We start from the raw sequence: 27,365 nt of genomic DNA, 5'->3' as shown, positions 1-27,365 counted from the left end.
TGACACATCTACACATTCTAACACTTCCCTCTGCAGCTACCCACGTTTTTTGTTGTTCTGGTTTGTCCTGCAGGGCGAAACTCTGCCAGTAGATATGCCTGGTCATGTTGAGAAACTTTTATTCAGAATTAAAATCTGAATTTACTCATAGTTAAAGAAAACATACTCGTGGAAGTCTGACATGTCCTACTCTCTTCTCTATTACAAATTTGAGGTACACAATAATGCCATCATAGTGGGTCAGCTCCCCAGAACATTGAGTTCACGTGCCCCAATAACTTACATGTACAGGTGTATAAAATTCGGCAGCTTGGCTTGCAGACTGCTTCTGTTTGATTCAGTTTATTTATAGCACCAGTTCACAACATGTTGTCTTATGGCACATTATAAAATAAGGTAACTGTCCAATCATACAGTCAGATAAGATTTACAGTCAGTTACATGCTTTAGAAATTGATGCTGGTTACTAACTGATGATGCCAAGTTCAGTTTATTATTCAAATTTGTATAAATTAATTTTCTGCCTAAGGAAACTCAGCAGATTCCATTGAGTCATTGACTTGTAGCAGTCACTCCTCCTGAACGAACATATAACATGTTGTTGTCTGATAAACCCTCATGGTTTTGACATCCCTTCTGGTTATACATTGTTTTATTTGACTCTACTGAGGCTGAACTTATGACAGTTCCATTTGACATCTAACATCATGACACATCTTTATTTTCTGCTGCTAGCCTGGGTCTTTGTCTGCTTGGGTTTTGTTTGTACAGGGTGTATACGCAGTAAGCAACTTCAAGCCAAGTGAAGATCGCTGCAGAAGTCAACTGAATCCTCCCATTCTTAGAGAGCGATCCCTCTCTTCCCTCCCCAACGTCAGCCAATCAGCAACCAGCAACAGCCACCAAGGTAAAATCTTGTGCCTTTTGAAATGTGTTAAATGACACCTTTAACACACATTGTACTTTCACACTAAAGACTCCCACATACTAAGACATACTGCACATATGCTGTTAGCTACACAAACTCTGCATACGGTTGAAATTTTATAGTCAAGTATACTGATTGCCTGCATTTCTTGTGACAAATTCTTTAATTTCTTACAATCTTTCCGAATTGATACTAGTTATCAGATGATGAAGCCAAGTTCATTTCATTATTCAAATTGGTAAAAATGAGTTTTTTGTCTAAACAAACCCAGCAGATTGCTAGCAAGTTTGCTGAGCCAGCTGGGCACCTAGTCCCGTTTCTGCTTCACCAGGGCAACCACTGCACACCTGTCAGTGCGGCACAAAGTAGCAGTCTGATGCGCTTTCTAGCAACAGATTGCACTGACTCTCAGCCTTATCATCTCAGTGTCGCTTATCAAACAGTTTGATGTGAACACAGTTTCCACTGAAACACTGAGCATATGCATATATGGCTGTAAAAATGTACCTTTGCACAGACGTGTCCAGCAGATATAATGTGGAGTGAAGTACACCAGAGTATGTGGGGGCCTTAAGGTACACACCAAACAGACAGAACACACTGAGACAAGTTTAGGTTTTTTGTTTTTTTAGACTCTGTGTCTGCATGAATTCAGCGTTTTGGCAGGCCAGAAACAACAGTCATTTTGAAACTGGATCCCAGAGTTGATACATTTTAAAGTGAAAACCTCCATCCACCTCACTCACACAAATAACAAACAATATTTTTGCTTACAGCACCACCGATTGGCCCGGCATACCTTCTACAGCATTTTGTACTGCGCCCTGTTGTGTGGATTCACATTTTCTATTAATTTCACAAATATGTAAAAAGCACTGCGACAGATTGGCGACCTGTCCAGGTGACCCCGCCTCTTGCCCGGAACGTTAGCTGGAGATCGGCAGTGCCTCCTGACCCCTGGTGCCTCACCAGGGGTCATAGAAAAACTACAAATGCTTCACATTTTGTTCAGTCTATAGCAAGTTATTATTAAAGTCAAACTGTATTAAAGCTCTGGGAATTCCATCAGTTTTGATGTGGTCCAGATATGGCTATCTGAATTAAATTTTCACTTTAATCAGATGTCCTAATTGCCTCAGATTTAACCCAGCAGTAAGAGTTTAACTCCTTTTTTGCTGTCTTTGATAGTCCACCACACCCTGGCCCCCAGCCCACCAAAGCCCATCATTACAAGGACCTCCTCCCACACTTTGGCCCCTGACCATCCAGTACCCATCCTAACCCGAAGCTCCTCCTATCGGGAGCCATCTATGAGCAATCTGAAGAGAGCCAGTGCTGATGTGGAGGTGATCACTCAGTCCAGTCCACCTGGAAACCGTGACAACATGATGACCTTCAGCAGCAGCACACTGCCAAGGTAGCAGTTTGTTTCACACCGAACACATTTAGTCACCAATGTTGAAGGTTCTAGTGAAGTTTTAAAGCACCAGGTACTTTAGTTACTCTTTTACAGTGGTTTTGATCTGAGCTTCTCTGGCCTTTCAGAGGGTCTTTCAGTTCTTTTTTAAATTTATCTTTTCATGGAACAACTTTATTTGAGAGATTTGTGCCTACATAGTGACCTTTGCCACAGTCTTCTTTTGTCTTGTATTTCATCTCATCATTCTCCAGGTCCCATGGAGGCTCCTCTGTGGAGGAAGGCCGTATCCCACGACGACATGCCTCCATCCACACCTCCATGGACTCCACCAGATCTAAGCAGCTGCTCAGCCAATGGAAGAACAAGAATGATAACAGGAAGCTCTCGATGCAGGTGATGGATGGAATAAGGCCGCTCCCTTCCTCTTCTCCCCAGAGGAACACAGAGTTCCGTTGCTCCTCCGAGCCGTGTGCAATGGGCCTGGAGGCGGAGCTCCGGGCTGGAGCCCACATACCTTCGTCCTCAAGCCAGGAAGTGGAGATGCGTGCTGGGGCCCATATCCCGGCGCAGTACATGAAATTAGCAGCAAGCTCTGTCCCCATTAGCAATCATAATCACCTGGCACATAATGGCAGCAGTGGAATGGCCGGTGGGGCCAGAGTCTCCATGCAGCCTCGTCCTGGATCCTCCCAGCTGGTTCACATTCCTGAGGAGGAAAATCCTAACAGCAAGGACCAGGAGAGTGAATCAGAGGACAGCATGATGGACGGCGGAGGGTCAGTGAGAGAAAAATGGCTGAGAGTGGCTGAGAAGACCACCCTTCCTTGCAGACCCCTGAGTGCTGGAGGACAGCCTCGTCTAATGCAGGTTAAACTTCTTTTACTTTCTGATCCACAGATATTTTAAAGGGAGGGTATTATGGGAAAAAAAAGTTTTCTCTTGGCTTCACATCATACTATAATGTTATACTATAATCAAAAACATTTCTGGAGTGTTGCTTTGATTTTTTCATGCATGTTTGAGAGGCGCCTATTCTATTCAGAGGAACCTAAACACCTGCACCTCCACCTATGTCCACAAAGCTCCCCCGTAGAGCTGCAGTCTTCAGCAGAGCTTCTGCTTCACAGAGCAGCCCTCCACCCTGCCTGCTCCTAGCCCTTCAGACTAGTGGCAGCAGCAATTAGCAAACAGCTGGTGGAACTGGAGTCTGCTGAGCTCATCATGAAAACTTCTTCTCATCCAATTCTCCTAGGAACACTTGTAAATGGAATAATGGAGAAACACTGTTGTGACGACTTTGTGAAGAAGGAATGTTGGAAAAAGCAGGAGGTTATGAAAGAGACATAGGCCCAATTTCATGGCATCAAATTGTGAAGTCAATTTCTCTTAAGTTATATTTGATATAAACAACATTATTATAAAAACTAAAGGTAACATACTTACTTGATTGTGCTACAAAATGGCATCATGTGCCTGAAAAACATATAATGCCACCATGACTGGTGAGGCACAGACTCCACCAAAATCAGATGTGCAAATTCAAAATCCAGTATAGAACCTATATTTTAATTTTGACAGTCACTAATTGAAACTTGTAACAATATAATAGCAAGAAAGACAAACTAATATTTAATAAGGTCACAGTTTTTTTAATTATTTGAATCTTTTCTTTATCTGACCTCTCTTTCCAGATTAAAATTGAAAATCTGGAAAATGTATGGTCTTACATTTATTTTACATGACATTCATGCACCTATCCCTCTCCATGAATATGTCATGGAGAGATCCTTGCTTCTCATTTTCCTTTAATTTTCTAAAATGTGTCAGCCAAACAGAATGGTCTGTATCCCCACCACCAACTGATTTAATTCTCTTCAATGTGTAGAAGAAGAGCACCTGTTGCTCATTGTGTCTATAGAGCTCACTCAGCACTGCCCCCTATCAGTGAAGCACAGTACTTTCTGCTTCAGCCACACATTTTCACTGCACATCTATGGTCAAATAGAATAATGAAATATGTCACACACATTCATTAAATATATCAAACAGGCTGTGGAACGTCAAAAATGTAGAAAATGGGTAGTTAAACAAGTACATTAGCAATATAGTCTGGAGACAGACAGCAGCTAGCGCCAATTGCATGCTTCATTCTCTTGTCTGACACAGCGCCCCCAGAGGTGAGGCACAGCACTGCACTGCCTCACCCTGATCTTACTTCATGTATTTCAAAAGCTTAAATTCAACGAGTTTGACCATAAAAACGTTGAAATTAGCAATATAAACCATTTATAGAAAGTGGACAAACTGATTTTCTCTCATCATTGTTAACATACGTATATATTACGTTTCATTTGATATGTTTACATATCTGCTTCCCCTGACAGCATGTCACTGAATGCCACCCCTTTAACAACATATTTTTAAAAGATTTACTGTACTGCAAATTAATTTTGTTCATTTCTACCAAAGTGACATAATTGGAATAGAAGAGGCTCACCCTCTGTAGATCCTCTCTATTCATGTTTACAATAATTCAACTTAAAGACTCTATGTGATGTTTTTAGAAGTTTTCCTTTACAGTTGTATTTGGGCTAATATCAGTGTGCAAATTCAAAATGACATATTTTGAATTTGCACACTGCTTAAAAGACAAAGTCACCACAAGGCAACTGAACTGTGGCAGGAGGATGATGTTGTGTTTGGAACCTGAGCCTTGGGGATCAGTGGCCATTCATGGAGAATGAAGTGAAAGCAAAGCCCCCAGCTTAAATTGGAGTTCATAAAGTGAATATTAATGTGGCAAGATACCAGACGGGAGGAGGATGTCTGACAGAAGTAGCTTGGAGACTCAAACAAACCGAACAGTTTGCTACCCACTGATTTAAACAAACAGATTTAAGCAAGTCTACTCTGCCTGTAATTCACCAGGCTGCCATACTATCAATACTTTCAAAAACACAAATTCAGCCAGTATTCAGGAAGGTGTTGCAATTGCTGCTCTGCTTCTGATCAGCAATGTTGTTCTGACATCCATATGGGTCAGCACTAGAATGCTTTATATCGCTTAGCCATGCAGTCATTATAAAGCTTTTTTATCCAGTGGGTCTTAACTCTGGTCCTCCGGGCCCCTGTCTTATACTGTAGATGTCTATCTAGGAATCCTTTTCCTAGACTTCTATCTGTAGCACTGCTACTTCACATTCAGCTGGAAAGTTAGGCAATTTTTTTGGTCTAGTTTCCTGGCAGCAGTGTTTGGAATTGGCTTTCATTTATTGCCTCTTTCTTTTTCCAGGTTATAGCCTTGTCCAAACAGCAAGGTCTCCTTCACTCTCCTCGTTCTGAAGATGGTGGATCTATTCGGTACAGAGCGCTGACAGATCAAGATCCATCTCCGCCGGCCTCTACCACTGGGGCAATAGGAGTTGGAGGTATCTGCGCACTTTTCTTTGGCAGTATGAATCTTGGCGTAATCATGTCAAGATATTTTCTGTTTCAGAAGTCTTTAGAAGCACATAGATGTGAAAAGACAAATCCCAAAAATGGACTTCAGACAGTTCTATGCCATGCCACCAACTGTTGTTGTATGATGTACAATAGATAGTTGTTTCCTTGGTCTGTTTTGTAGGAGGTGGTTTGGAAAGAAGTGGCAGCATAGTTCGTGTAGAAGCTCATCCTGAATCCAGACAAAAGCCTGTGGTGAAACCTCCAAGCACAGATGGCAGTGGATCATGGCGATGGAAACCGCCAGAACAAAGAGCATCCCTTCGACAGTCAACGTTCGCCCTAAATGACCTAAACAGACACACAGACAGCTGCGATTCTCTGAGAGATGGAGGTTCAGTGGACGGAAGGAGGAGCGTGACAGGGACTGAATCAGAGAGTGAAGGTGGGGGGGATGTAGGAGGTGGAGGGGTGGGGGGAGGAGGTGCATTCGCCAATCATCCACGTGTGATGCATCCTTTGCACCCCTTACACCAAAATAATCCTAACAATTACCAGCATCACAATTTTAACCCCAACAATCCCAATAATCCAAACTTTAACAATGTTCATCCAAATTATAACCCCAGCTCCAACAACTCCAACATGTCTTTTCCTTCCACTGTCACCTTTGCTCCTCCCTTCCACCCTCATCCCCAAGCAGTCACCACTATCAGGGTGACCCCAGTGGAGACGACAGCTGCTAGCAGTGACGGAGGTTCAGACAGCCAGTCAGTGGCCTCGTCCAGCCGGGAGTCCACTCTTCGAAGAAAGGGCAGCACCAATGTTGTTCATGTCCAAGACCGAGGACCCACCCCGGATCTCCATAACAACCACCGCCCCAGTGATGACAGCAACCGCCTTGACAATGAGAGCAGCAACCGTTTCCATGAAAACCTTCGAAATTTTCAAGAAAATCCAATCCAGCCTAATTTCCCCAACAGGCAGATGCAGGTTGTGTTTGGTCGTCCAAGCCCAACTCCTCCTCCTACTCTGCCCCGCCCCCTCCTGACTCACACTCCACCTCCTACTCTGGGGCTGGCCTATAAAGAATGAGTCATCCATCTGTACCTGTGTTTAAAACAATGTGACCAGTTTGAGACTGCTGGTGGGACCAAAACTTGTAAGAGTGTGGGATCATATCTATCCACTGTCCGGGATCAAGACTGGGAATGTTTCCCTCTCCCACAATAGTGAGTATTCAATCAGTTCCAACCAACTCCATCAGTTGTGAATTTTATAGCCTGGGCTCTATGTGTAAGAGTTTGAGCCCATTTTTTATTGTGTTTATTATTTAACTTTATATTTAAATCAATGCCTGTTGGAGAGACTGGATAACTTTTGCCAAACAGTGACTTCATAGGCACATACACAATGGGCTGAACAAACTGAGTGATGCTAGTGTACAAGGGAACCCAGATCTCCATCCGCTGTCCTCCTTTTACACCTGTGAGTTTGACGCTGATTGGATTCACAATCATTTACAAATTTATCAGCTTTTATACTTTTACTAAACAAACCATCAACTTGTGAACATTACAGAGTGAGCAATTGATCTACATTCTATGGCCACCCTGTGATGTTTTTTGTGTGAATCTGCAGCCTGAAATGAATCGACCCCCCAATCTTCAGTGTGAGTGGGCTGCAGTCCTGAGTGCAGTCAGAGCAGTAACAGTATCTTATAGGTGACTGTGGTATTGTGTTTGTGGTGGCAGAGATCAATAAGTTACATATTGTGTTAAATATACAGTAAAACATGCTGTCTTTATTCTATTAGATGCAACATTTTAATTTTGTGCAGTATGATTTGCTGCTGATCTTAGTGTTGTTGGTGCTTTGACATGTGGAGTGTGAATGATCTAAATCCACCGAAACAACAACGAGGCCAAAGACTAAACCCAAGACGTAGAGATACAAATTACACATTACGATTCAGAAAGATTCATTTATTATAAAAATCTACATATAGTTTAGGACAGTGGTCCCCAACCTTTTTAGTACCGCGGACCGGTCAAGACTTCGAAAATTCGCTGCGGACCGGGGGGGCGGGGCACGCAACAACACTTAGCATATTTGCTACGGACGGGCCTGAGGGAGGGGGGTTGCGCACAAGACTGCACTGCGGACCAGGGGGCTGGGGGGGTTGCGCGCAGAGACGGAAGTATTTAATTATTTCTTCCGCGGCCCGGTACCAATTGGTCCACGGATCGGTACCGGTCTGCGGCCTGAGGGTTGGGGACCACTGGTTTAGGGGATATAGTATTATGGGAAATGTAATTTTATTTATTTATAATTATATAAATTTCAATATGATTTTAAAACTAACAATCCATAACACATCAGAATCCCTGTTCAAAATGATAATTAAACAGTAGCAATTTCTTTACCTGTCTATAATTTTGTATCCATAACAAGCTTTAGATGTTAATGTGTTTATAGCACCAAAATGAATAAGGCAGTTTGTCTTTAATGTATAAGTCAACTTTTTAGTTGTTTTTAGTGAATTTTACACACCTAAACCTTTTTTGCTATATCAATATCATTACAATTGATATTAATAATTGCTAGGTAGTTGTACATATATTTATGTCAAAAGTGTTCAGTATGGCTCTGTTGGTTCTCTACTCACTAGGGCTGCATAATATATCACAAATGTATTATCATCAAAATATCAGTGTGCTCAATATTCATATCACAAAAAAATGTTTGGACAGCAATAATTGTTGGGTAATATATTTTACAAGTTGTATTTTTCATGTTAATGCAATATTTTGCCAGTAGGACAAAGTCTGGACAGCAAATGGTCAAACCAGGCAAAGAGATCACAGAGTGACCACAGATTCAAAAGAGAGGAAAGAAGAAAACAGGCACCTGATATTATTATCACAATATTTACCAAAATTAAAATGATTGCCATCAGTAGATTTTATAATATTGTGCATCCCTTGTACTCACTTGTACCAAACCTACCTAGTCCTGTTTTAAACCTGAAGAACAAGTGGAACCAAAATGTGAAACTCTGTTAGTAACACAACTTTTTAACGAAAACATGAGAGACGATGAACAGACCAGAACAACAGTCTGCTGCAGAACATTATGGTTTATGAAGAACGCTTCAAGCTTTATGTTGCCATCATTCAACAGTGAGACATTATGTAGCTGGTTCTATCAATCATATCCTTCCTTCCTTTCACCTTTTTTCTTCTTTCTTTGTTCCTTCCTTCTTTCCTGTAGTCACAGATCTCACGTGATATTATTGCAGTATTTACTGATATGATCCTATCACAACATTTTCTAATATTGTGCAGCCCTAATGTGAACTCCATGCATAAAATACCCAGGTAGGAATTTGAACCCAAAAGCTTCTTGCTGCCAGGCAACAGTGCAGCTCCAGCAGTGATCACATCAATAGGATAAATTCAGCAGGTATAAATCCTTCAGTGATTTTTTTTTTCTTTTTGCCGGTAAGCCAGCTTGTCCACAGACATGATCTGTTTTCATATTCCTGTTTTACTTCCTGCCAAAGTGTCATCAAAGAAGACATGTACAGTCAGCTGCTCTCAGTGTGTTCATCGTTTTATTGCAACTTCCTTGGAAACAGAAATGCTGTCATGTTTGGCTTGTTTGATATATAAGCACAGTTGAAAGAGCTATTTATGTATAAAAACAATCTCCTTTTCTCACAGTTTGACATTTATTCAGATAAAACGGTTCTTGGTCAGTTAGGATCATTATAATGAGTGAGATACATTAGTTTTGATTTTTTTAAACATATTTTACATTGAAAGGCTTTGATACATTTCCTCAGTATTGAGTAGAATTCTCTGTTAAGTTTTTTGATGTGGGTCAAAAGTTTCTGGTAACTTTTCTCAGTCTCAGACTGGTTTGCCTTTACAGTCCATTCTCTCTGACAGACTGGAACTGAGTCACATTTGTAGGCTGCCTTGCTCACACACAGCTTTATGGTTCTGCCCAGTAATATTTTGGAACTCATTTGTCTCTTTGGGTCACTGTCTGTTTGGAAGACCCATATCTACCCAAGTTTTAACTTCCTGGTTGATCTTTTGAGATGTTGCTTCAATATTTCCCCACAGCAGTCTTTGTTCATCATGTCAGCTATTTTGATCAGTGCACCTGCAGAATAACAATCACACAGCATGACACTGCCACTCCCATACCTCAAAGTTGGCTTACAAGCTTCCGCCTTTTTACTTCAGATGTTACAATGGTCATTATGGTCAAATACTTCAACTCTAGTTTATCAGACCTGAACATGTCGCCAGAACCTAAAGAGTTTATCCCAGAATGCATCTGCAAACCGAAATATCATCAGCCATCACCAGCATCTTCACCAGATCTCCTACTTTTGTTGTTGGGTTGATGCACACATTTCACACCAGGTCCTTCCTGACTGCTGTTCATCCTCATCAATGATAGTTTAAATAAATGAACCTGGCACCTTCCAGCCATGGATGGACCAGATTTTCAGTTGGCTGATTTCTTTGGATTTTCCCATAAAAACACACATTAAACAGTTTGTTTGAGACGCAACTCAGAAGTTGTGAATTAACCTTTAAATCAATAGCCTTTAAAAGCACAGCCTCATCAAATGTTATGGTTAGACAAATTCTTTAGAGGCATGGTAATCCTCATGTATAGAAACTTTGAACATGAGGCAAGATAAAATTTCTCTAAAGAAGCCTTTAGAAATGACTTTAATGTTTTATACAGTATGTAAGTATCAGGTGTTGGCTTTGTCAGAAAATAGACAGAATACAATAGATATGTATAACTGCTGCTTTGTATATTATGATTTTATAGGCTTCTGCTCAGATGTTAGTTTGCTTATTATGAAATTTTAGCTGTCATGATGAAGCTTATATGATGATAATACGCTGTCAGTATGTGTTGATGTATTTTTAACTTCATCCAAAATAGTAAAAGGAAAAAATATTTCAACTTTTATTACATAGTGGGCATTATTTTAGAAGTGTGACTGAATGTGCTTTAGCAGCTACACAGGTTGAGTCTAGTCAGTGAAGGATGGGCCCCAAATATCCTGATCACTCAACAAAAAGCACATTGTTGTGCTAACCTTTGACCTGGTTTGATGTTTTGCAGTTGTTAGATTATACAAAGGATTTTATAGGAAATCGGTTCTATTGTCCTGAATCAGAGTTGGTGGAAGGATGAAAAGGAGTTAGAGCCCCTAAACTCTGAAAACGGAATTTAGGAAAGGAGGAAAAAGAAGTGTGATGGCAGTCTATCATTATCTGACTGGGAGGATGGAGAAGCTGGGGGGCAGAACCACCCAGAGCCATCAGAACCACCCAGAGCCATCAGAACCACCCTGAGCCATCAGAACCACCCAGAGCCATCAGAACCACCCTGAGCCACTAGAACCACCCAGAGCCATCAGAACCACCCTGAGCCACCAGAACCACCCAGAGCCATCAGAACCACCCTGAGCCATCAGAACCACCCTGAGCCAAAAGAGCCACCCTGAGCCACCAGAACCACCCTGAGCCATCAGAACCACCCTGAGCCACCAGAACCACCCAGAACCACCCAGAGCCACCAGAACCACCCAGAGCCATCAGAACCACCCTGAGCCATCAGAACCACCCTGAGCCACCAGAAGCACCCTGAGCCATCAGAACCACCCTGAGCCACCAGAACCACCCTGAGCCACCAGAACCACCCTGAGCCATCAGAACCACCCTGAGCCATCAGAACCACCCTGAGCCAAAAGAGCCACCCTGAGCCACCAGAACCACCCTGAGCCACCAGAACCACCCTGAGCCAAAAGAGCCACCCTGAGCCACCAGAACCACCCAGAGCCATCAGAACCACCCTGAGCCACCAGAACCACCCTGAGCCACCAGAACCACCCTGAGCCAAAAGAGCCACCCTGAGCCACCAGAACCACCCAGAGCCATCAGAACCACCCTGAGCCACCAGAACCACCCTGAGCCACCAGAACCACCCAGAGCCACCAGAACCACCCTGAGCCACCAGAACCACCCAGAGCCACCAGAACCACCATGAGCCACCAGAACCACCCTGAGCCATCAGAACCACCCTGAGCCATCAGAACCACCCTGAGCCATCAGAACCACCCTGAACCAAAAGAGCCACCCTGAGCCACCAGAACCACCCAGAGCCATCAGAACCACCCTGAGCCACCAGAACCACCCAGAACCACCCAGAGCCACCAGAACCACCCAGAGCCATCAGAACCACCCTGAGCCATCAGAACCACCCTGAGCCACCAGAAGCACCCTGAGCCATCAGAACCACCCTGAGCCACCAGAACCACCCTGAGCCACCAGAACCACCCTGAGCCATCAGAACCACCCTGAGCCAAAAGAGCCAACCTGAGCCACCAGAACCACCCTGAGCCACCAGAACCACCCAGAGCCACCAGAACCACCCAGAGCCACCAGAACCACCCTGAGCCAAATGAGCCTGCTAGTTGACAGTTTGAAACACAGCTAAAATTTGACCCCCATGGTTTTGTTCATGTGTTGGTAGCAGGATCTTCTATTGTAAAGCACAGTCAGAGAGTCGCGTCAGGTCATTGACCCGAGCATAGGAATGTTCCAGGAATACATAAATCATCTTTAAAGTGTGTAGAGCATCTGGGAAGTAGAAAACAGCAGAAAAAACTACTTTGAAAAGTACTAGGAGCACATCAGCGTCATGGGGAAAATTTAGCTAATTCACTGGAATGCATCAGTTCTGATAGTTCATGTGGAGCGTCTTCATCCAGTGTGATGCAGGTCTTAACAACGCTCCCTGAGGAGCTCTCACAGAACCAGTATTCATTTTCAAATGCTTGAACACTAATATAGAAAAAGGAAGTTATTATACAGAATGTCAAAAGGAAGTCATTGTGACTTTATCCTAAAATATATAGAACTTAAAAGTGTTCACGTTTGTTTACAAATCAAGATGTATTTTAATAAGTTTTAAAATATTAATATTTTCTTTTATGCTTATTTAGTTAAAATAATTCTATTAGAGATAATACATAGATTGTTGGAGTGCCCTAAAAGACCAGCACTCTGTCTAGAAGGTTCAGACTGAATAAAGTTGTATTTAGGATCTATAATGAATGTTAGCAACATACAATCCTGGCAAGGATCAACGACTCCAGTTTGCTAGTTTGAAATATTTCTCAAAAAGTGCAATTTTTCCAAACGTAATTCTAACATTTTGAAGTTTATTCTTTCACAGTTGCATTTACTTATTTTTACATTAATATTATATGTGTTAATGGGCAAAAACTACTTCTGGTGCTTCTCCAAACTGTGCCGTTAAAACCACTGCAAAAAAGAACAAACCAAGAGTACCTTTTTGTTGTTTTTGCAAATCTTTATAAATAAGAGAATAACTGCTTTATCAGTCACAATTGGAGGGCAGAACTTTCTCACATTACCTTCCACAAATACAATGTTTCTCAATCATCATAAGCTAGGAATCGACATCACATCCAGTGCCATTTTGTTTAACTTGCATAGTTCTGAGAATGAAAATAAAACTGAGTTTATGTGTGCACATCCCACACAGTTCAAAGCTTTTTTAGAGGGACTCTGAAGTTAATTTGAGCTATTTGCAGATATGTGGTCCATAACTTCCAACAATACTGGGGGACAGTGTACCCTATTCATACGTTTATCCCTCTGTATAGTTCTGCAGAAAGGAAAGAATATTTTTGATAAATGTTAGTAAATGTGATTTCTAATCATCCCATGGTGTGATCTAGTCTGGTGTTAACACTTATTACCCGACACATGAATCCCTCAGAATATTTGATCATATTTGATATTTGCTTCAGTTTCAGGTTGTACCTGTAGTTGTAATTATTTATGTTTTCGGCAGGATGTTGTTGAAAATCTCCTTGCTTAACAACTACTGTTCAATGTAAATGTAAAGAAATTTGATTTCAAAGCCTAAAGTCATTTGTCAATGGAAACTTATGTCCATTTTTTCGATGTTGTGAAATGTTATTGACCTTGTGTACCTTTTCTTTTTCTGGAATATAACATTTAAAGTCAGGCTGTACTGGCACAAGTCTGAGCGATCTGGAAGCACAACTTAGATCCACGCAAGAAATGAGTCGACCCCAAAACATTCCAACAAATCTCACTTATTCACCGGAAATTCACTGAGCTGTCCTTGACTTTAAAATGGATTGAGTTTGCTGTTTAAAATGTTGATCAATTTCCAACTTTATGACATGAGAAGCATTCTAAAGAGCTGATTACATGTCTGTGGTCCATCCTTGAGTCTGAACTGCTTTCTATGTCGTTGCTATGGAGCTGCGTTATTAATATCAAATGTGTAAGTAGCTTTATCAAGTGTTTACAGTTCATATGTTGATTTCATCTTTCACTCATTCAAACCATGGTGAGAGCTTTTCTGTAGGACCCTTTGGTGTCCTGGACGGTTCCGCACAAACATTCTGAAACATACTTAATACTACCTATTGGTCCAAAGTTAATGACACTGAAAGTGAATGGTTCAGAGAAAATGATTTAAATACTACGTATTTCTAATACTTTGTGTTTTTTCTTTTTATGGCTTGTAGTATTAAACATTATGTAGATATTTCTCTCAGTGTATAGCTTTTATTTACTCTGGCTAAATGTGAATATTTGCCATAGCAACTATATAGTGTACTGTCAGGGTGGGGACTGGCTCTCCGGTCAGGCCTGTAGTGAGCTGTGAAGGGATTGCTGTAACCGTCTGAGAGCATCAGGTCCATCTAACACCACTTTGTTTCCAGACACGTTGAAATGCTGAAACACTTACAGTGGGTTTGTCTGAGGAACTGGTGCTTGGATGTGGAAATGACATCATGCCAAATCAGAAAACAAATTGCTTTGTTGCTAATTACCATTAGCAATTCAAGTCAACAGAATTAATTTTCTCTCTGTTTTATGTTAAAAGGCTAAATAGACATGTTCATATGTAGGGGTTGTAAATGTGATACACAATATTAAAATGCTGCAACCTTGACTGGATTTTATATGCAGCCATATGGGACAGTGGCTGTCCTGGCTGAAGGAGGCATATTGGTACAATATGAGCGTAAGAAAAGCAAACTTAACCCTTAAAATTTCCTACAATTTAACTTTGAAGTATATAATGTATTGCATTAAGGCTAACAATTCATGTTTAAAGTTCCAGCCAGCACCGATGTCTGGTTGGATCCCAGTCAGATGAAGACTGGGACAGGCCAAAGTTTCTCCAGTTTAGCTGTGATCTCAAACTCCAGCCCTGAAGGGTCGGTCTCCTGCAACTTTTAGATGTCTCACACCAACATTAGTTCATCAGCAGAACTCTGTGGAAGCTGACTGCATGCAGTTTAGCCATTTACAGTAATTTCAGTGTGTAGGACAAGGGACACATCTAAAGGTGGCAGGACACGGACCTGCCACCTTTAGATGTGTTTCTAGTTGCTGGAGTTTCTAGTTGCTGCATATTTCATCTGTGAGGTTTTTACATTGGATCTGATGCCAAATCGGATTCGGTGGGTCTTGGCCTTAACAGTATGTCTCACTACATGTGATGCTACTGAATTGCGTCTACTAGTGAAAATGTTTTTATTGCACTTGGATGCATAAAATAAAGAGAGTTCCATTGCTATCTGTTCTACTTTAGGCACACGTAGCAAAATTTCAATGGGTTTCAGATTTGAACCTTGAACATGATCCCAGGTCCAAGTTCCACATTTTGAAGCAAAGGAAAGAAATCATATGAAATGCTACAAACTAGAAGACTCTTATATTTTTTGTGTATTAAATAATAGGTTGCTGAGCTACCAAACTGTACGACCCATAAACAGCAGCGAGGGCTTTTCCTGAGGGCTTCACATTCTCGATGTTTTATGGACTAAATAAGAGGTTTTTCTCACAGAGCTGCTGCAGTGTTCCCTTTATCAAGACACTGCCTCTAGACTGTTAAAGACAAATGTCCAAGAATGTCTCACACATGGTCCAGATTTGCATTTCTAAAATGTTGCTGCTGTAAAATGTTTTTGAAGGTTTAGTGTGGTTTTGGCTTGGTTTTTTTCTTTAAAATATGCTTATTAATGTGAGCTTTGTTGTTTCTATTGCTAAAAAAATAAATATTTATATCTTTTTACTTATCCCTGTAAAGTGTTCATGAGCTCAGACTGGTTCTCCTGGTTCTCCTGGTTCCATGTAGATTTGCTCATTGTTCCAAAGTCTTAGCCAACCTGCTGATTCTGACATCATCAGGTATGTTGGAAAGAACAGACATTTGGAATCTGTTCCTAACTTGTATAAGTTTCAGTATAAGTGTGCTGACTCTGTAGCTACAAGTACATTAAACATGAAGATCATGAAGAAGTTCAATTCAGTTCAGTTTATTTATATAGCACCAAAATTCACAACAAATGTTGTCTCAAAGGACTTTACAAAACAATCATTTCAGTTCAATTCCAATTGATTCTAGTTATCAAACAGTACAGTATGCTCAACTAATTATTCAAAGTAGCTTAAAAAGTTTCTAAGTAAAACCAGCAGAGCATCAAGTTATTGACTTGCAGCAATCCCTCATACTGAGCATGCATGTAGTGACATGGAAAGGAAAAAGTCCCGTTTAACAGGAAGAATCCTGCAGCAGAACCAGAACCAGAACCTGGCTCAGTACAGGCACCCATCTTCCGCTAATAAAAGAGTTCAAAGTTTATTTTTGTCATTCATTTCAGAAAGTGAAACCCCCATAAAATAGATTAATCACATGGAGGGAAATATTGTTGTAATTTTGATGATTATGGCTCACAGATATTGAACACCTAAAATTCAATGTCTCGGAAAATGTGAATATTACAAAAAGGAAAATATTAGAACCTCATGGTGAAACTGACACCATAATAAGTGAATTAACCTGCAAACAGCTGAAGGTTTCCTGAGTGCTCTCTCACTCTGGGTCAGTCGGCTACACACAATCTGCTGACTGTGTGTAGTCACAGTCAGCGTCCACAAGGAGGGGAAGACACAGCAAGTCAATGCTGAAGAAGCTGGTTATTGCATCCAAGCATATTCATAGAAAGTTGAGCAGAAGGAAGAAGTTTGGTAACAGAAACAGGGAGGACTGCAGCCTTGAGAGGGTTGTCAAGTGAAATCTTTTTCAGAAGAGTCATTACACACAGACGAATACCAGACATGAGTGACGAATGCTGCATTCCTCATGTCACATTCTCCTGAACCAGAGGCGTTGTCAGGGTAAGGAGAACTGGAACTGGAACTGGAACTGGAACTGGAACTGGAACTGGAATGCAATGGTCCAGAGTTCTGTTTTCAGGTGAAAGTAACTTTATTTGGAATCAAGGTCTCAGGGTCTGGAGGAAGAGTGGAGAGGAACTCCAGAGTGAAGTTTCCAGTCAGTGATGGTTTGTCATCTGCTGGTTCTGGTCCACTGGGTTTTCTGAAGTCCACAGTCGATGTAGAATCTACCAGGACATTCTAGAGCGCTTTATGCTTCCCTCTGAATGCAGATGATGATTTTATTTTCCAGCAAAACTTGGCACCAGCCCACACTGATAGAGGTACCAGAAGCTGCTTCAGTGATTCTGGTGTTCCTGTTCTTCATTGACCAGCAAACTGGCCTGACCTTTAACCCCACAGACAATCTGTGGGATGTTGTTAAGAGAAAGATGAGGCCCCAGACCCAACTATCAAAGCTACCTGGACTTTATTACATCTGAGCAGAACCACAGGCTGATCTCCTCCATGCTGCGCTGTGTTGATGTAGTAATTCATGCTAAAGGAGCCACAACCAAGAACTGAGTGCAGAGAAATGAACCGGCTTTTCAGCTGCCTCAGATTTGTGTATAAAAAATCCTGTTTCATTAATCTAATGTAATTTTCTGAGATGCTGCATGTTTGGTTTTCATTATCTGTAAACTGTAAGCAGCAAAACTGCAAGACATAAGGACTTGAACTATTCCACTCTCTATGTGTAAAGTGTCTGTTCTGACAAGAAATATTCAACTTTTTCACAATATTCAGATTTTGAGAAGTATGTCTGTTTCTGAGGGCAGTGAATTATATACTGGTCATGTATTTTCCGCCTTATGCTTTTGACTCGAAACAATAAGCATTTCAGATTGTCTTTATATAGAGAAGCATAAAGCCTTCAGAGATGGAATTAAAAAAAAAAAAAAAATTTAATGTGATATTTACAGTGATTAATCACTGTACATCAAGATGTTTTTTTATTTCTTTTCCATTCTTGGAATTAGAACATAAGCATTTCTTTTCCCCAGCCTTTAGTGAGTGAGGTGTGCTTCATCACTGAGAAGTAAAGCCCTCTCAGATGAAGAGATTGTGTCAAACTGGGATTTTTCTCAGCCTGTTTCATGTTTTCACATCATCTTTGCTGTTATTTGCCAACATGCAGAGTAAAACAGTGTTTTTACAGGACGACCAGCTCAGACATTGAAACTGGGATCAAAGTTAAACAAGGGAAATGGGTGAAGTTTGCTCTTGAGCTGACACTATAAGGTGGCTTCCACATTCAAAGTGTCACATGAAGACAAGCACTGCCTTGCTTAGAGGACACAGAAAGGTTTCTACATGCAGTACAATTCAGACTGTTGATGTGATGAAGAGAATTAACTGTTACTCTACCGTCACTGATCAGTTCAGTGTAACGATACTGACAAATATCAAAGTTTATGTTTTGCAGTGGTGTTTCTGTAACAAAATAAAGGTTTGATATCAAAATGACCCTGTCAGTAAAATGTTTGTTATATTTCTCTGATCTGCATTTATTGGAACAGAAACTGTATTTTATTTCTACAGAAAGACACTAAGCAGAAATCCAATCTAGTTGCTGACAATCCATTGCTAGAAGGAGCGAGAAATTTCAAAAAAGGAGTAACACCCTCTAATATTTCTGACACTTTGTGTTGAGAAAATCGTGCAGCAGGGAAGATTCAGTGGGAACAGTGAAGCTGGTCAGAAGTAAGGGGAGGATTTAAACCTGTTAGAGCTACAAATCTTCACTGGGCAGAGATTTACCTCCCCTAACAGACTGCCAGAGCTGCAGTAGAACGGTCTGAGTCAGGGATCTGCATCCTCTACCAGTAACTGTTACCAAAATGATAACAAATTCTGGTAACACTTCATTTGATGGGTTGTGAATAAGACTGTCATGACACCGTCATAAACATGACATAACACCTGTCATGAACATGAGGAAGTCTTCATGAATATTTATGACTGTTGTCATAAAGTGGCATTCGGTAAATCATAACACTTTAATGCAAAGTTGACATTATTCAAAATGTCTTTACTGATTAAACTTTAACTTTAATAGCTTAAAGATACATAATTTTTAAAGTTGAATCACTAATACTTTTATAACAAATTTATGTCAGAGCATGATTTCTTGGTTAATGTCAAGTTGTCATAACAAAGGCATTTTGAATAATGTCAACTTTGTATTAAAAGTGCTATGATTTACCAAATGACACTTTATGACAACAGTCAGAATTTTTTAAAATTGAAAGTTAGTAAATAAATAAATGTTTCCTTAGCAGTTTCTCAAATGTATATGCACTGAATATTTTTGTGGTTATGTTTTTGCTTTCAGTTTGCAAAGTAAAGGTTTTTTTTTTCTTAAAGAAATGTTATAAAATGTGAATGTCCAGGGTGAACTAAGGGAACTGGTGACCCTCTGATGGTCCCACTGGTGACCCCACTGGTGACCCTGCAAGGAGAAGCGTGTTAGGTAACACATGGATGGATGAATATTCCATTATAGAAAAGTTGATGATTTTTGAAAGAAAAAAAAATCTATCAAACATGTACAGGTGGGTAGTAACTAGTTACATTTCCTCAGTTATATTTACTTCAGAAACTTTGCAAAAAACAAAACAAAAACAACAACATAGTTTTAGGCTTTACTACAATGTTTTTATTACTTTTACTTGAGTAATTTAAATATGAAGTATTGCTACTCTTAATTGAGTAAACTTCTGAAAAATTTCCCACGGTCAGTAACTTCACTGAATAAAGACCAAGCTTGTTTTAACCAAAACCTTGAGATACAAAACACTCCTACAGTTTATGTTAAAGTGAGACCTCCTGTTTACACACAAGCTTTGTTCTGACGTTAGTTTCAATTTATGCATCATTTCTTTCCAATCATGCTCTACTTTGTGTTGGTCTGTCACATAAAATCTCAGTTAAAATGTGTAAAAAAAAGTTTAAGGGCTCAAGAATGCTTGCAAAACATTAAGTGTGATAATTGCTATGAAAAGATTTGATTTCTGCGGTCATTGCTTCTTATCAAAGTGATGATTAGCCTTAGATTGCCAGCTCACATGATAAACACTGTGAGGTATGAGAGCAGAGGAAGGGGATGTGTTAATGGAAGTGTTCCCTGCTATTAATAGCTAACTGAGTGACAGTGATTAGGGCCAACATGGAACATTATAAGGTCACTGAAATCTGGATTGGTTTGAGTCAGGAGAGGGAAAGAGAAGCACAGCAGTGTTTAGTGCCTGTTAAAGCTTTTCAAGGACAGCTTCTTCACCCCCTCAGTCAGAGGGAGGGACAGACAGCAGGGACAGAGCTGCTGACCTGATTTCTGTGCAGATGCAGGACTGATGTGGGAATGATGACCTCCACATCTCCTGATTAGGCATTTAAATCAAAAATATACAAAAGCATCTCTTCTGTCTTCCTCGTTCCCTGGTTTTCACCGGATCTCCTCTCTGCAGCTGCAACCCTGCAATTTCAGCTGAGTTTCCATGGCAATAAGAGGAGGGAGCGCTGGGAAGCCAAACAAACTGGGGGCGGGTGCAGAGACACCAGAGACGTTTTGGTATAGAAATGCAATCTCTTCATGTCTTTATGTAGTATGAGCTTTACATAACCATGTGTGTACACATTTGCACAAACACGCACATGTGACAATTACACTGCTGTGTAAGCTTTGATTGGCTGGTCAAAAATTCACCATGGCAACAATGCCAAGGAGCTCACTTCACCACAGTGTTGCACACGAACACACACTGCAAAAAAGGAAGAGATGGAGTGAGGCAGGCCAGACCTGACTGAGGCTGCAGTGGAGTGTGTTTTACAGGCCCAGCATCATTCATCTGGGGCCCCTGAGCAGAACCGGGGCACAACCAACACTGCTTTTTGATGACAGCTAAGGGTCAGTTTTACTTCACAAAATTTGCATTAACGCATTTTCTTTTTTTCTGATGTGGAGGCAGCCTCAACAAGCTCTGACAAGAACAGAGTGTCAACAGCTGAACCGATTTTCTAGGATGACACAGGATGAACTCTGCTTCTGTCTTATGGTTTCCTCATAGTTTAGGTTTTTAGTGTGTTGGTGGATGGAGTCACTTTTCCAGTTAAGCTGACCACTCAGTTACACACATTTATCCATTTGCATTTACAAATCGACATGTGACTACAACCTACAACCTTCTGATTGCAGGAAGGTTGTAGGTTTTCCTATTTCCATCATCTGGTTCTTACCAGGCTGCTTCAGTTTATGTTCTGCTTGGACTGTTTTGGTACTTTGGTTTTAAAATGAATACAGAAAAGCTTTTGACTGCCATCACAATGAGTTTAGCAGTTAATTAGCTCTGATCCCCCAGTCGTCCTCCAGAAAACTTTGATGCAGAAAAGGTGAATCAGTACCATGAAGGTGAGAGCTGCAACTAGAAATCCAGAGTTTTCTTACCAACAAAATCAGACATTTACATGAGTTTTCATTCTTCTTTTAAAGTTGGTCCTTCCCAGTTTAATTCCGAAATACTGACCCATCTTTATATCTGGATTTTAAAAAATACATGTATTGGAGCCCCATTAACTAGTGATTGATTAAAACGCACAGAAGAAACAACACTGTAGTAAAGATCAGGTTTCTGAAGAAGAAACAAACAAGGAGAAATTGTTGGATAAGGTTAGAAAACAAACTGAGACTGAATGTGATCAGTTGATAGAAGATGAACCACATATTCTGGTTTTTGCTACGAGATGGAGACTAAATCTAAGAGCCCTAAGGGAGAGAGCTAGGATGACACCTTCTGGCCAAAGTTGGTACGACCATAGAACGCAGAGTGAAATATTTGAGATTTTTCAGTTTTACAGCTCATAACATCCTACAATGTGTTTCTCAGAAGATTAGAATATAACATGAGATCATTAAAAAAGAATCTTTAACCCAGATAATGTGTTTTTTAAAATGTGTCTCCATGTACATTATATGATGTGCTTAATGAAGGGGATTAAAAAGACTTGAAGGAACGCATGCACTCAAAATGCACTCAATGCATTTTCAGTTTGCATTCTCAAACTGAAAATGCAAGCTTTTTATATTTAGCATTTTTAGCATGAAAATTGCAGTGATTTGCTGGGCATATAGAAGAAAAACTGTAGACAAAAGTCTCAACCTCATCATACTAGTTATTGATCCTAATAGTATGAATATTCAGATCAATTTGTCCAGGCCTAGCAGGAAGTGCTTCAAAAGGTCTTGATAGAAGATGGCTGCATAGACTTGGACCAACGCCAGAAGAGGACACAAGTCCCCAAATCCTTTCTGACTGTGAACTTCACATTGGACCTGAAGAAGCCTGGGTTCTGTGCATCTGCACTGTTCCTCCACATTCTAGAACCTTGATTTCAAAATAAAATACAAACTTTACTTTCATCTGAAAGAGACTTTGGATCACTGAGAAACTGTCCAGATTTAAGTTCTCAGGTTCAGAGGTGCCTTGACCCGAGGAATCTGACAGTTGTAGCCCGTCTCCCAGAAGCGTCTGAATGTGGTGGTTTTTGAAGTGGTTACTTCCTCCTCATTCCACTCTGTCTGGTTCTCTGCTAGATTCTTAAATCTTCTCTGTTTGATTAAAGCATTAAAGCCCACGGCCATCTCTTTTACTGGTGCATCTTCACCTGCCACATTTTGCCCTTCCACTAGACTTTCCATTGAGACGTTTGGACAACAGCTCTCTGTCAACAGCCCTCCTTAGCTATGAACTTTAGAGGCTATCAGTGATGGTCTTCTGGCCAGTTGGGTCTGCATTCTTTCCCATATTGAACCAACCTGTGCAGGTGCTTTGAGTTTAGATGATTAATGTGTCACACTCAGTTGACAATGTCCATCCCCTGTAAAAATCAATATGTAATATTTATGCCATGTTGTCATTTTTTGGAAATATGTAAGATAATTTTGAACATAATGTTCACATTATTGGCATTGCCTGCCAATAAAATTGTGTTTGATACCAGTGGAAAAAAACTTTTAATGGTATGTTATGATGTAGACCTATCAGAGCAAAAAACGTACACAAATTAACATTGATTCCATACCTTTGATTCAATATGAAAACACAAATACACATATAGAGTCACATTCAGATGATGGTTGAAATGTAGACAGAGGAGTTTGGCTGTGTGGCCTGAACCTCTTCGGCTCAAACTACAAGAGTTTGAACCTTTATACTCTGATGACAGGCTTGACATTAATGATGGTCAAGAGTATCCATGACTTGACATTAATGATGGTGTTATGTTATCGAAAGACAGAAAAATGCTGGACACATTAACGTGTTGTCCCAAACATTTTATTTTAGCTTCCAGAACAGTTTTTACAGAAAACTATGCCACTTTAAAAATCAAAAACAAACCATGGTGGCATGACAATAATTTATTCACCACAGTCACTGTCCAGAGACGAGCAGCAGGTCTGCAGACTGAAACAGAGAACATCGACAGAGGCAGCCAGTCAGCCTGATGCTTCCATGCATCTGAGGCGGGTCAGGCTGGGAATGTATGCCACTCATTAGTGATGAAGATTTGGTTCACAGGGATTCTCTGGTGTGACCTGGCTGCTCTGTGCCTTTAACTTATTGCTCTACTGTTTATTTCAAAACACACTGAAAGTGGCCTGGTCCCTTCAACCTGCAGGTCACACAGCTTATGGCTTTAGATCAGAACGCTTCTTAAAACAGGCTTCATGTCCTCTTGACTTTTAGAAAGGTTCATTTTAAAAATCTAGAAGCTCTTTTAGTAAAGTTTGTAATGTTCAACACTAAAAATGTCTTTCAGTTCACAGCCACTTACAAAGGGTGAGGAAGTAAAAAAAAACCAAACGGTTAGTGTTACAGGACAAAACCACAGCTAGCACACATCCCCCACAAGGTGAGGGGTTAGAGACACCAAAGCCCAGCTGCTGCTTTCTAATGCGGCGCTGCAGGGACTGGACCGTTTCATCGGTGTCTCTGATTGGTGGTGTGTCAGTGGATTTCACCAGAAGCTTAGTGATGGATGCTCAGTTTACAAGCCAGCTTCTGCAGTATTCAGAATACAGTTCTGTATACAGACATTAAAATCAATCATGGTTGGATGTGTAGGAAAATATTTCATCAGGTTTGTAATGTCACGAAGGTAAAAGAAAATGATGGAATAATAAAAGTTATCCCTTTAAGACGGAACCGGGAAGTTAAACAACACAATTCGACTCACAGCTAGTTGAAGCTAAGGGTGTCCCGATCCGGTATCAGAAACTGATTATATGGGCCTGCTGATAGAAGCACACTGATATTTAGCACTCTGAGCATTTAGCCTGCCCAGATCGTCATCCACAGGCAGACGCATTTAACGATAAACGGGTCAGTTGTTCTCCTATTTGTTGTTGGCTATTGGAGTAAAATCACTTGATCAAGCCTTTTCAAACATTGCACACTACAAAATAAGTAATAAAAGTATGTTTAATTTGTGCTGACATTGCATCTGGTTAACATCAGTATCTGCCAAAACCGATAAAGTTGTATCGGGACACCCCTGGCTGAAGTTTCCTCAAAAACATAATGGCTGATCTGTTTGACGCCCCATGAGTCAGAAGTAAGTCAACAAGAAGAACGATTGCATGTCATGGAGTGAAAATGCTTCAGTGCAGCCTGAATCCACAGCTGGCTTGAGCTCACACTTCAGGACCTGAAGCTTCACTTTAAAACTTCTGACAACTTGTTTTCTGGTCAGGTGATGATACCAGGGAAACAGAACTTACAGAGCAAATAGTCAGTCAGTCACACTGAGAGGAGGAAGAAGAGGTAAAGTCTCAAACATAGACATCCTGATTACATGGGCTCAGAAAGAAGTGATTAGATAAACGCTCAACAGACAACTCAATCTCACACACACACAGACACGCACACACAGTTTTCTGTCAGAGTGCAGGTCCTAGCACATGGCTCATCCAGGAGTGGTCATTCATCTGGCCTGGAGTGGGCAGAGGAAGGTGTGGGGGTGGTGGTGGTGAGGTGAATGCCGCCTCACCTTTGCATAGAATCAGAAGTGGCCAGAGCTGACCTCAACATTTACATGAAAGAAGGAGCAGAGCCGACTGGACCGACTGCATGAACAGAGAATGAGGTTCTAGTCAGGAGACAGGAAATGTGCTCTGGCTGCATTCAGACCAACGTTTCAGATTAAAGTTTGACTTCATCACTAACGTTAATGAAACTGCAGCAGGATCTGGCTCTAAAACAAAATTATTATACAGAAAGACTCAAAAATGAAAGAAATAGTTTGATATTGCAGGTAGACGCACACATATCCCAAACATTCCCCAAACTCTGAGCTACTTATGTTGCTAAATTAAAAAAAAAAGAAAAAACAACAAACAAAAAGGATGCAAAAAGGAATGATGAAAATACAGGATGGGGAAAACAAACAGCAATACCGTTTTAGTAAACAATTTATCCAAAGTCTCACATTTTTACTAAAGGAACATTTTAAAAAGAGGAAGTGAAGATGGGGGTGGGGTTGTCACGGAGACTTCTCTGTATGTGGAGAAATGCATGACTCTGAGCGAGCTCAGATTGCGCTGATCCATCAGCGGCTCCATCAGCACAGTGAGCGCTGCTGCCTCTACGTTTCTGCTGGAAGGAAGAAACACAGTTAGCAAATTCCTTCTGGTAGCTCTTGTTTGGTATCTGAACAAAGTAAATACTGGCCAAGATTTATTGCAAGCCTTCATATACATTCAAAGTTATTATAATGATTTAGCAAGCATGTGTTTTCCCTAAACAGCAGCCTTTACAAGTAGTGAGAATGTCTCGTCTGCTGCATCTCCAGGTCCGGGTTTGTGATCTGAACCAGGTGTGTGTGCATGAAAGCAGCTGAAACACTGAGCATTACATGTTAGGAGGGTCCAACCACAGCACAGAACTTATGAAGAGGGAGAACAACGTTTCTCTGAATTTCATCTGCACATGACTAAAGTGAAGCAGCACTGATGTTCAGTTTGGAGCCAAATCCAGACAAAATAAACATCTACAAGTTAGCATAGCACAGCGTGCCACGTCTTTCACAAGATTTAACTCTAGCTACCTTCCACATTCTTGGATTAACACATAAATTGATGATGCTGTTCATGTGTGGCTGTGGAATATCGTCTCTGCTGCTCAGAAATTCAGTCAGAGGCGTCTGTATTTGTTGTAAGACTGACTGCTACAGGAGATCCTTCCTGGCCACAGAATCACCAACCACAATATATACCACAATAATATTGAAGATACTTGGATGATATGAGTTATGACAGCATTTAATTTTTGGAAAAAGTCTTTTTGTAATGAATTTGAATTGAATTTAGGGTTGATGTGCAGTGCTAGTTTAAAGTTCTACTTTGGTTTCCTCTCACCAAAGCAGCTTCTTTATTGTTTGCTGTGGTTCTTTTACAGACCTGTGGCAAACCTCTTCCTTCTCTCCCAGAAGGCCAGTTTGTGCCATGCATGTCTAACAGCTGTGCTGTTAACAGACTCTTTCAACTCCATCAAAAATGATGCACTTCTTTGTTGTGGTTTATCACATAAAATTGAACCAAATCCTCTGAAAGTTGCAGCTGTAATAGTTCCAGGGGTGTGATTACTTTTGCAGAGTCTCCTCTAGAAGTTTAATCTCCAGCAGTAAAGCCAAGCTAACAAGCCCTCTCTCACTTGGACGGTGGACAGGACTTTTACCTGTGGGCTCATCCTTATGCTGTTCCTCTGTATCAGCAAAGTCTCCTGCTGCTGCTGCTGTGCGCCACACACATACACGCACAACCCCACACACACACGCACACACACACAGTGTGAGAAGTGAGCCCAGGAGGACCATTCACATGGGAAGAACGTTTTCAAAGAGTTACCCACCTTCCTCTGCTTCCTCCTCTACCTCTTCTTTATCTGTAGATTAACAGGGAAACAGAAAGTATGAAGAGAATGGTGCTTAAAGTGCAGGAAGGTTAATAAACACATATTTGAACACCAGAACCAGACTCTGACTACTTGAACTTCAGCTTGAGGTTTTTCTTCCAAGTTCTATTCTCACCTGGAACTGATTGATCCTCCTCTAATTCTTCAGGAGTTTCCTCCAGAGCAGCTGCATCTGTGGCATCTTCAACCTCCCTCCCGTCCTCTACAGGCTCCTCCTCCTCTATTGGCCCCTCCTCCTCTATAGGCCCCTCCTCCTCTATTGGCCCCTCCTC

At 41.0% G+C, this 27,365-nt stretch overlaps 1 protein-coding gene and 1 long non-coding RNA gene across 3 annotated transcripts in view; one reads left to right on the top strand and one right to left on the bottom strand.

The window, feature by feature from the left end:
* Positions 1-7,917, top strand: part of LOC102222145 (phospholipid phosphatase-related protein type 4-like) — a 28,386-nt gene extending 20,469 nt beyond the window's left edge. Inside the window, exons 7-11 of the mRNA XM_023334737.1 lie at positions 772-907; positions 2,117-2,345; positions 2,600-3,215; positions 5,641-5,776; positions 5,974-7,917. Of these exons, the coding sequence (XP_023190505.1) occupies positions 772-907; positions 2,117-2,345; positions 2,600-3,215; positions 5,641-5,776; positions 5,974-6,884 (2,028 nt within the window). The 3' untranslated portion in view covers positions 6,885-7,917. The remainder of the gene's footprint in view (positions 1-771; positions 908-2,116; positions 2,346-2,599; positions 3,216-5,640; positions 5,777-5,973) is intronic.
* A 16,077-nt stretch (positions 7,918-23,994) lies between these two features.
* On the bottom strand, positions 23,995-27,357 carry LOC106700136. Of its 2 annotated transcripts, none has more exons than XR_001351238.2 (4): positions 27,209-27,357; positions 27,031-27,063; positions 26,857-26,913; positions 23,995-25,776 (listed from the first exon to the last, which is right to left on the bottom strand). It is a non-coding gene; the product is annotated as an uncharacterized LOC106700136 (long non-coding RNA). The 2 variants fall into 2 exon arrangements; XR_002752948.1 differs by having other exon boundaries at positions 23,995-25,773.
* Between the last annotated feature and the right edge of the window lie 8 nt (positions 27,358-27,365).

Source organism: Xiphophorus maculatus, chromosome 6 (assembly GCF_002775205.1).
Source record: "Xiphophorus maculatus strain JP 163 A chromosome 6, X_maculatus-5.0-male, whole genome shotgun sequence".
Taxonomy (NCBI): Eukaryota; Metazoa; Chordata; class Actinopteri; order Cyprinodontiformes; family Poeciliidae; genus Xiphophorus; species Xiphophorus maculatus.
This window is presented reverse-complemented; position numbering and strand designations above follow the sequence as displayed.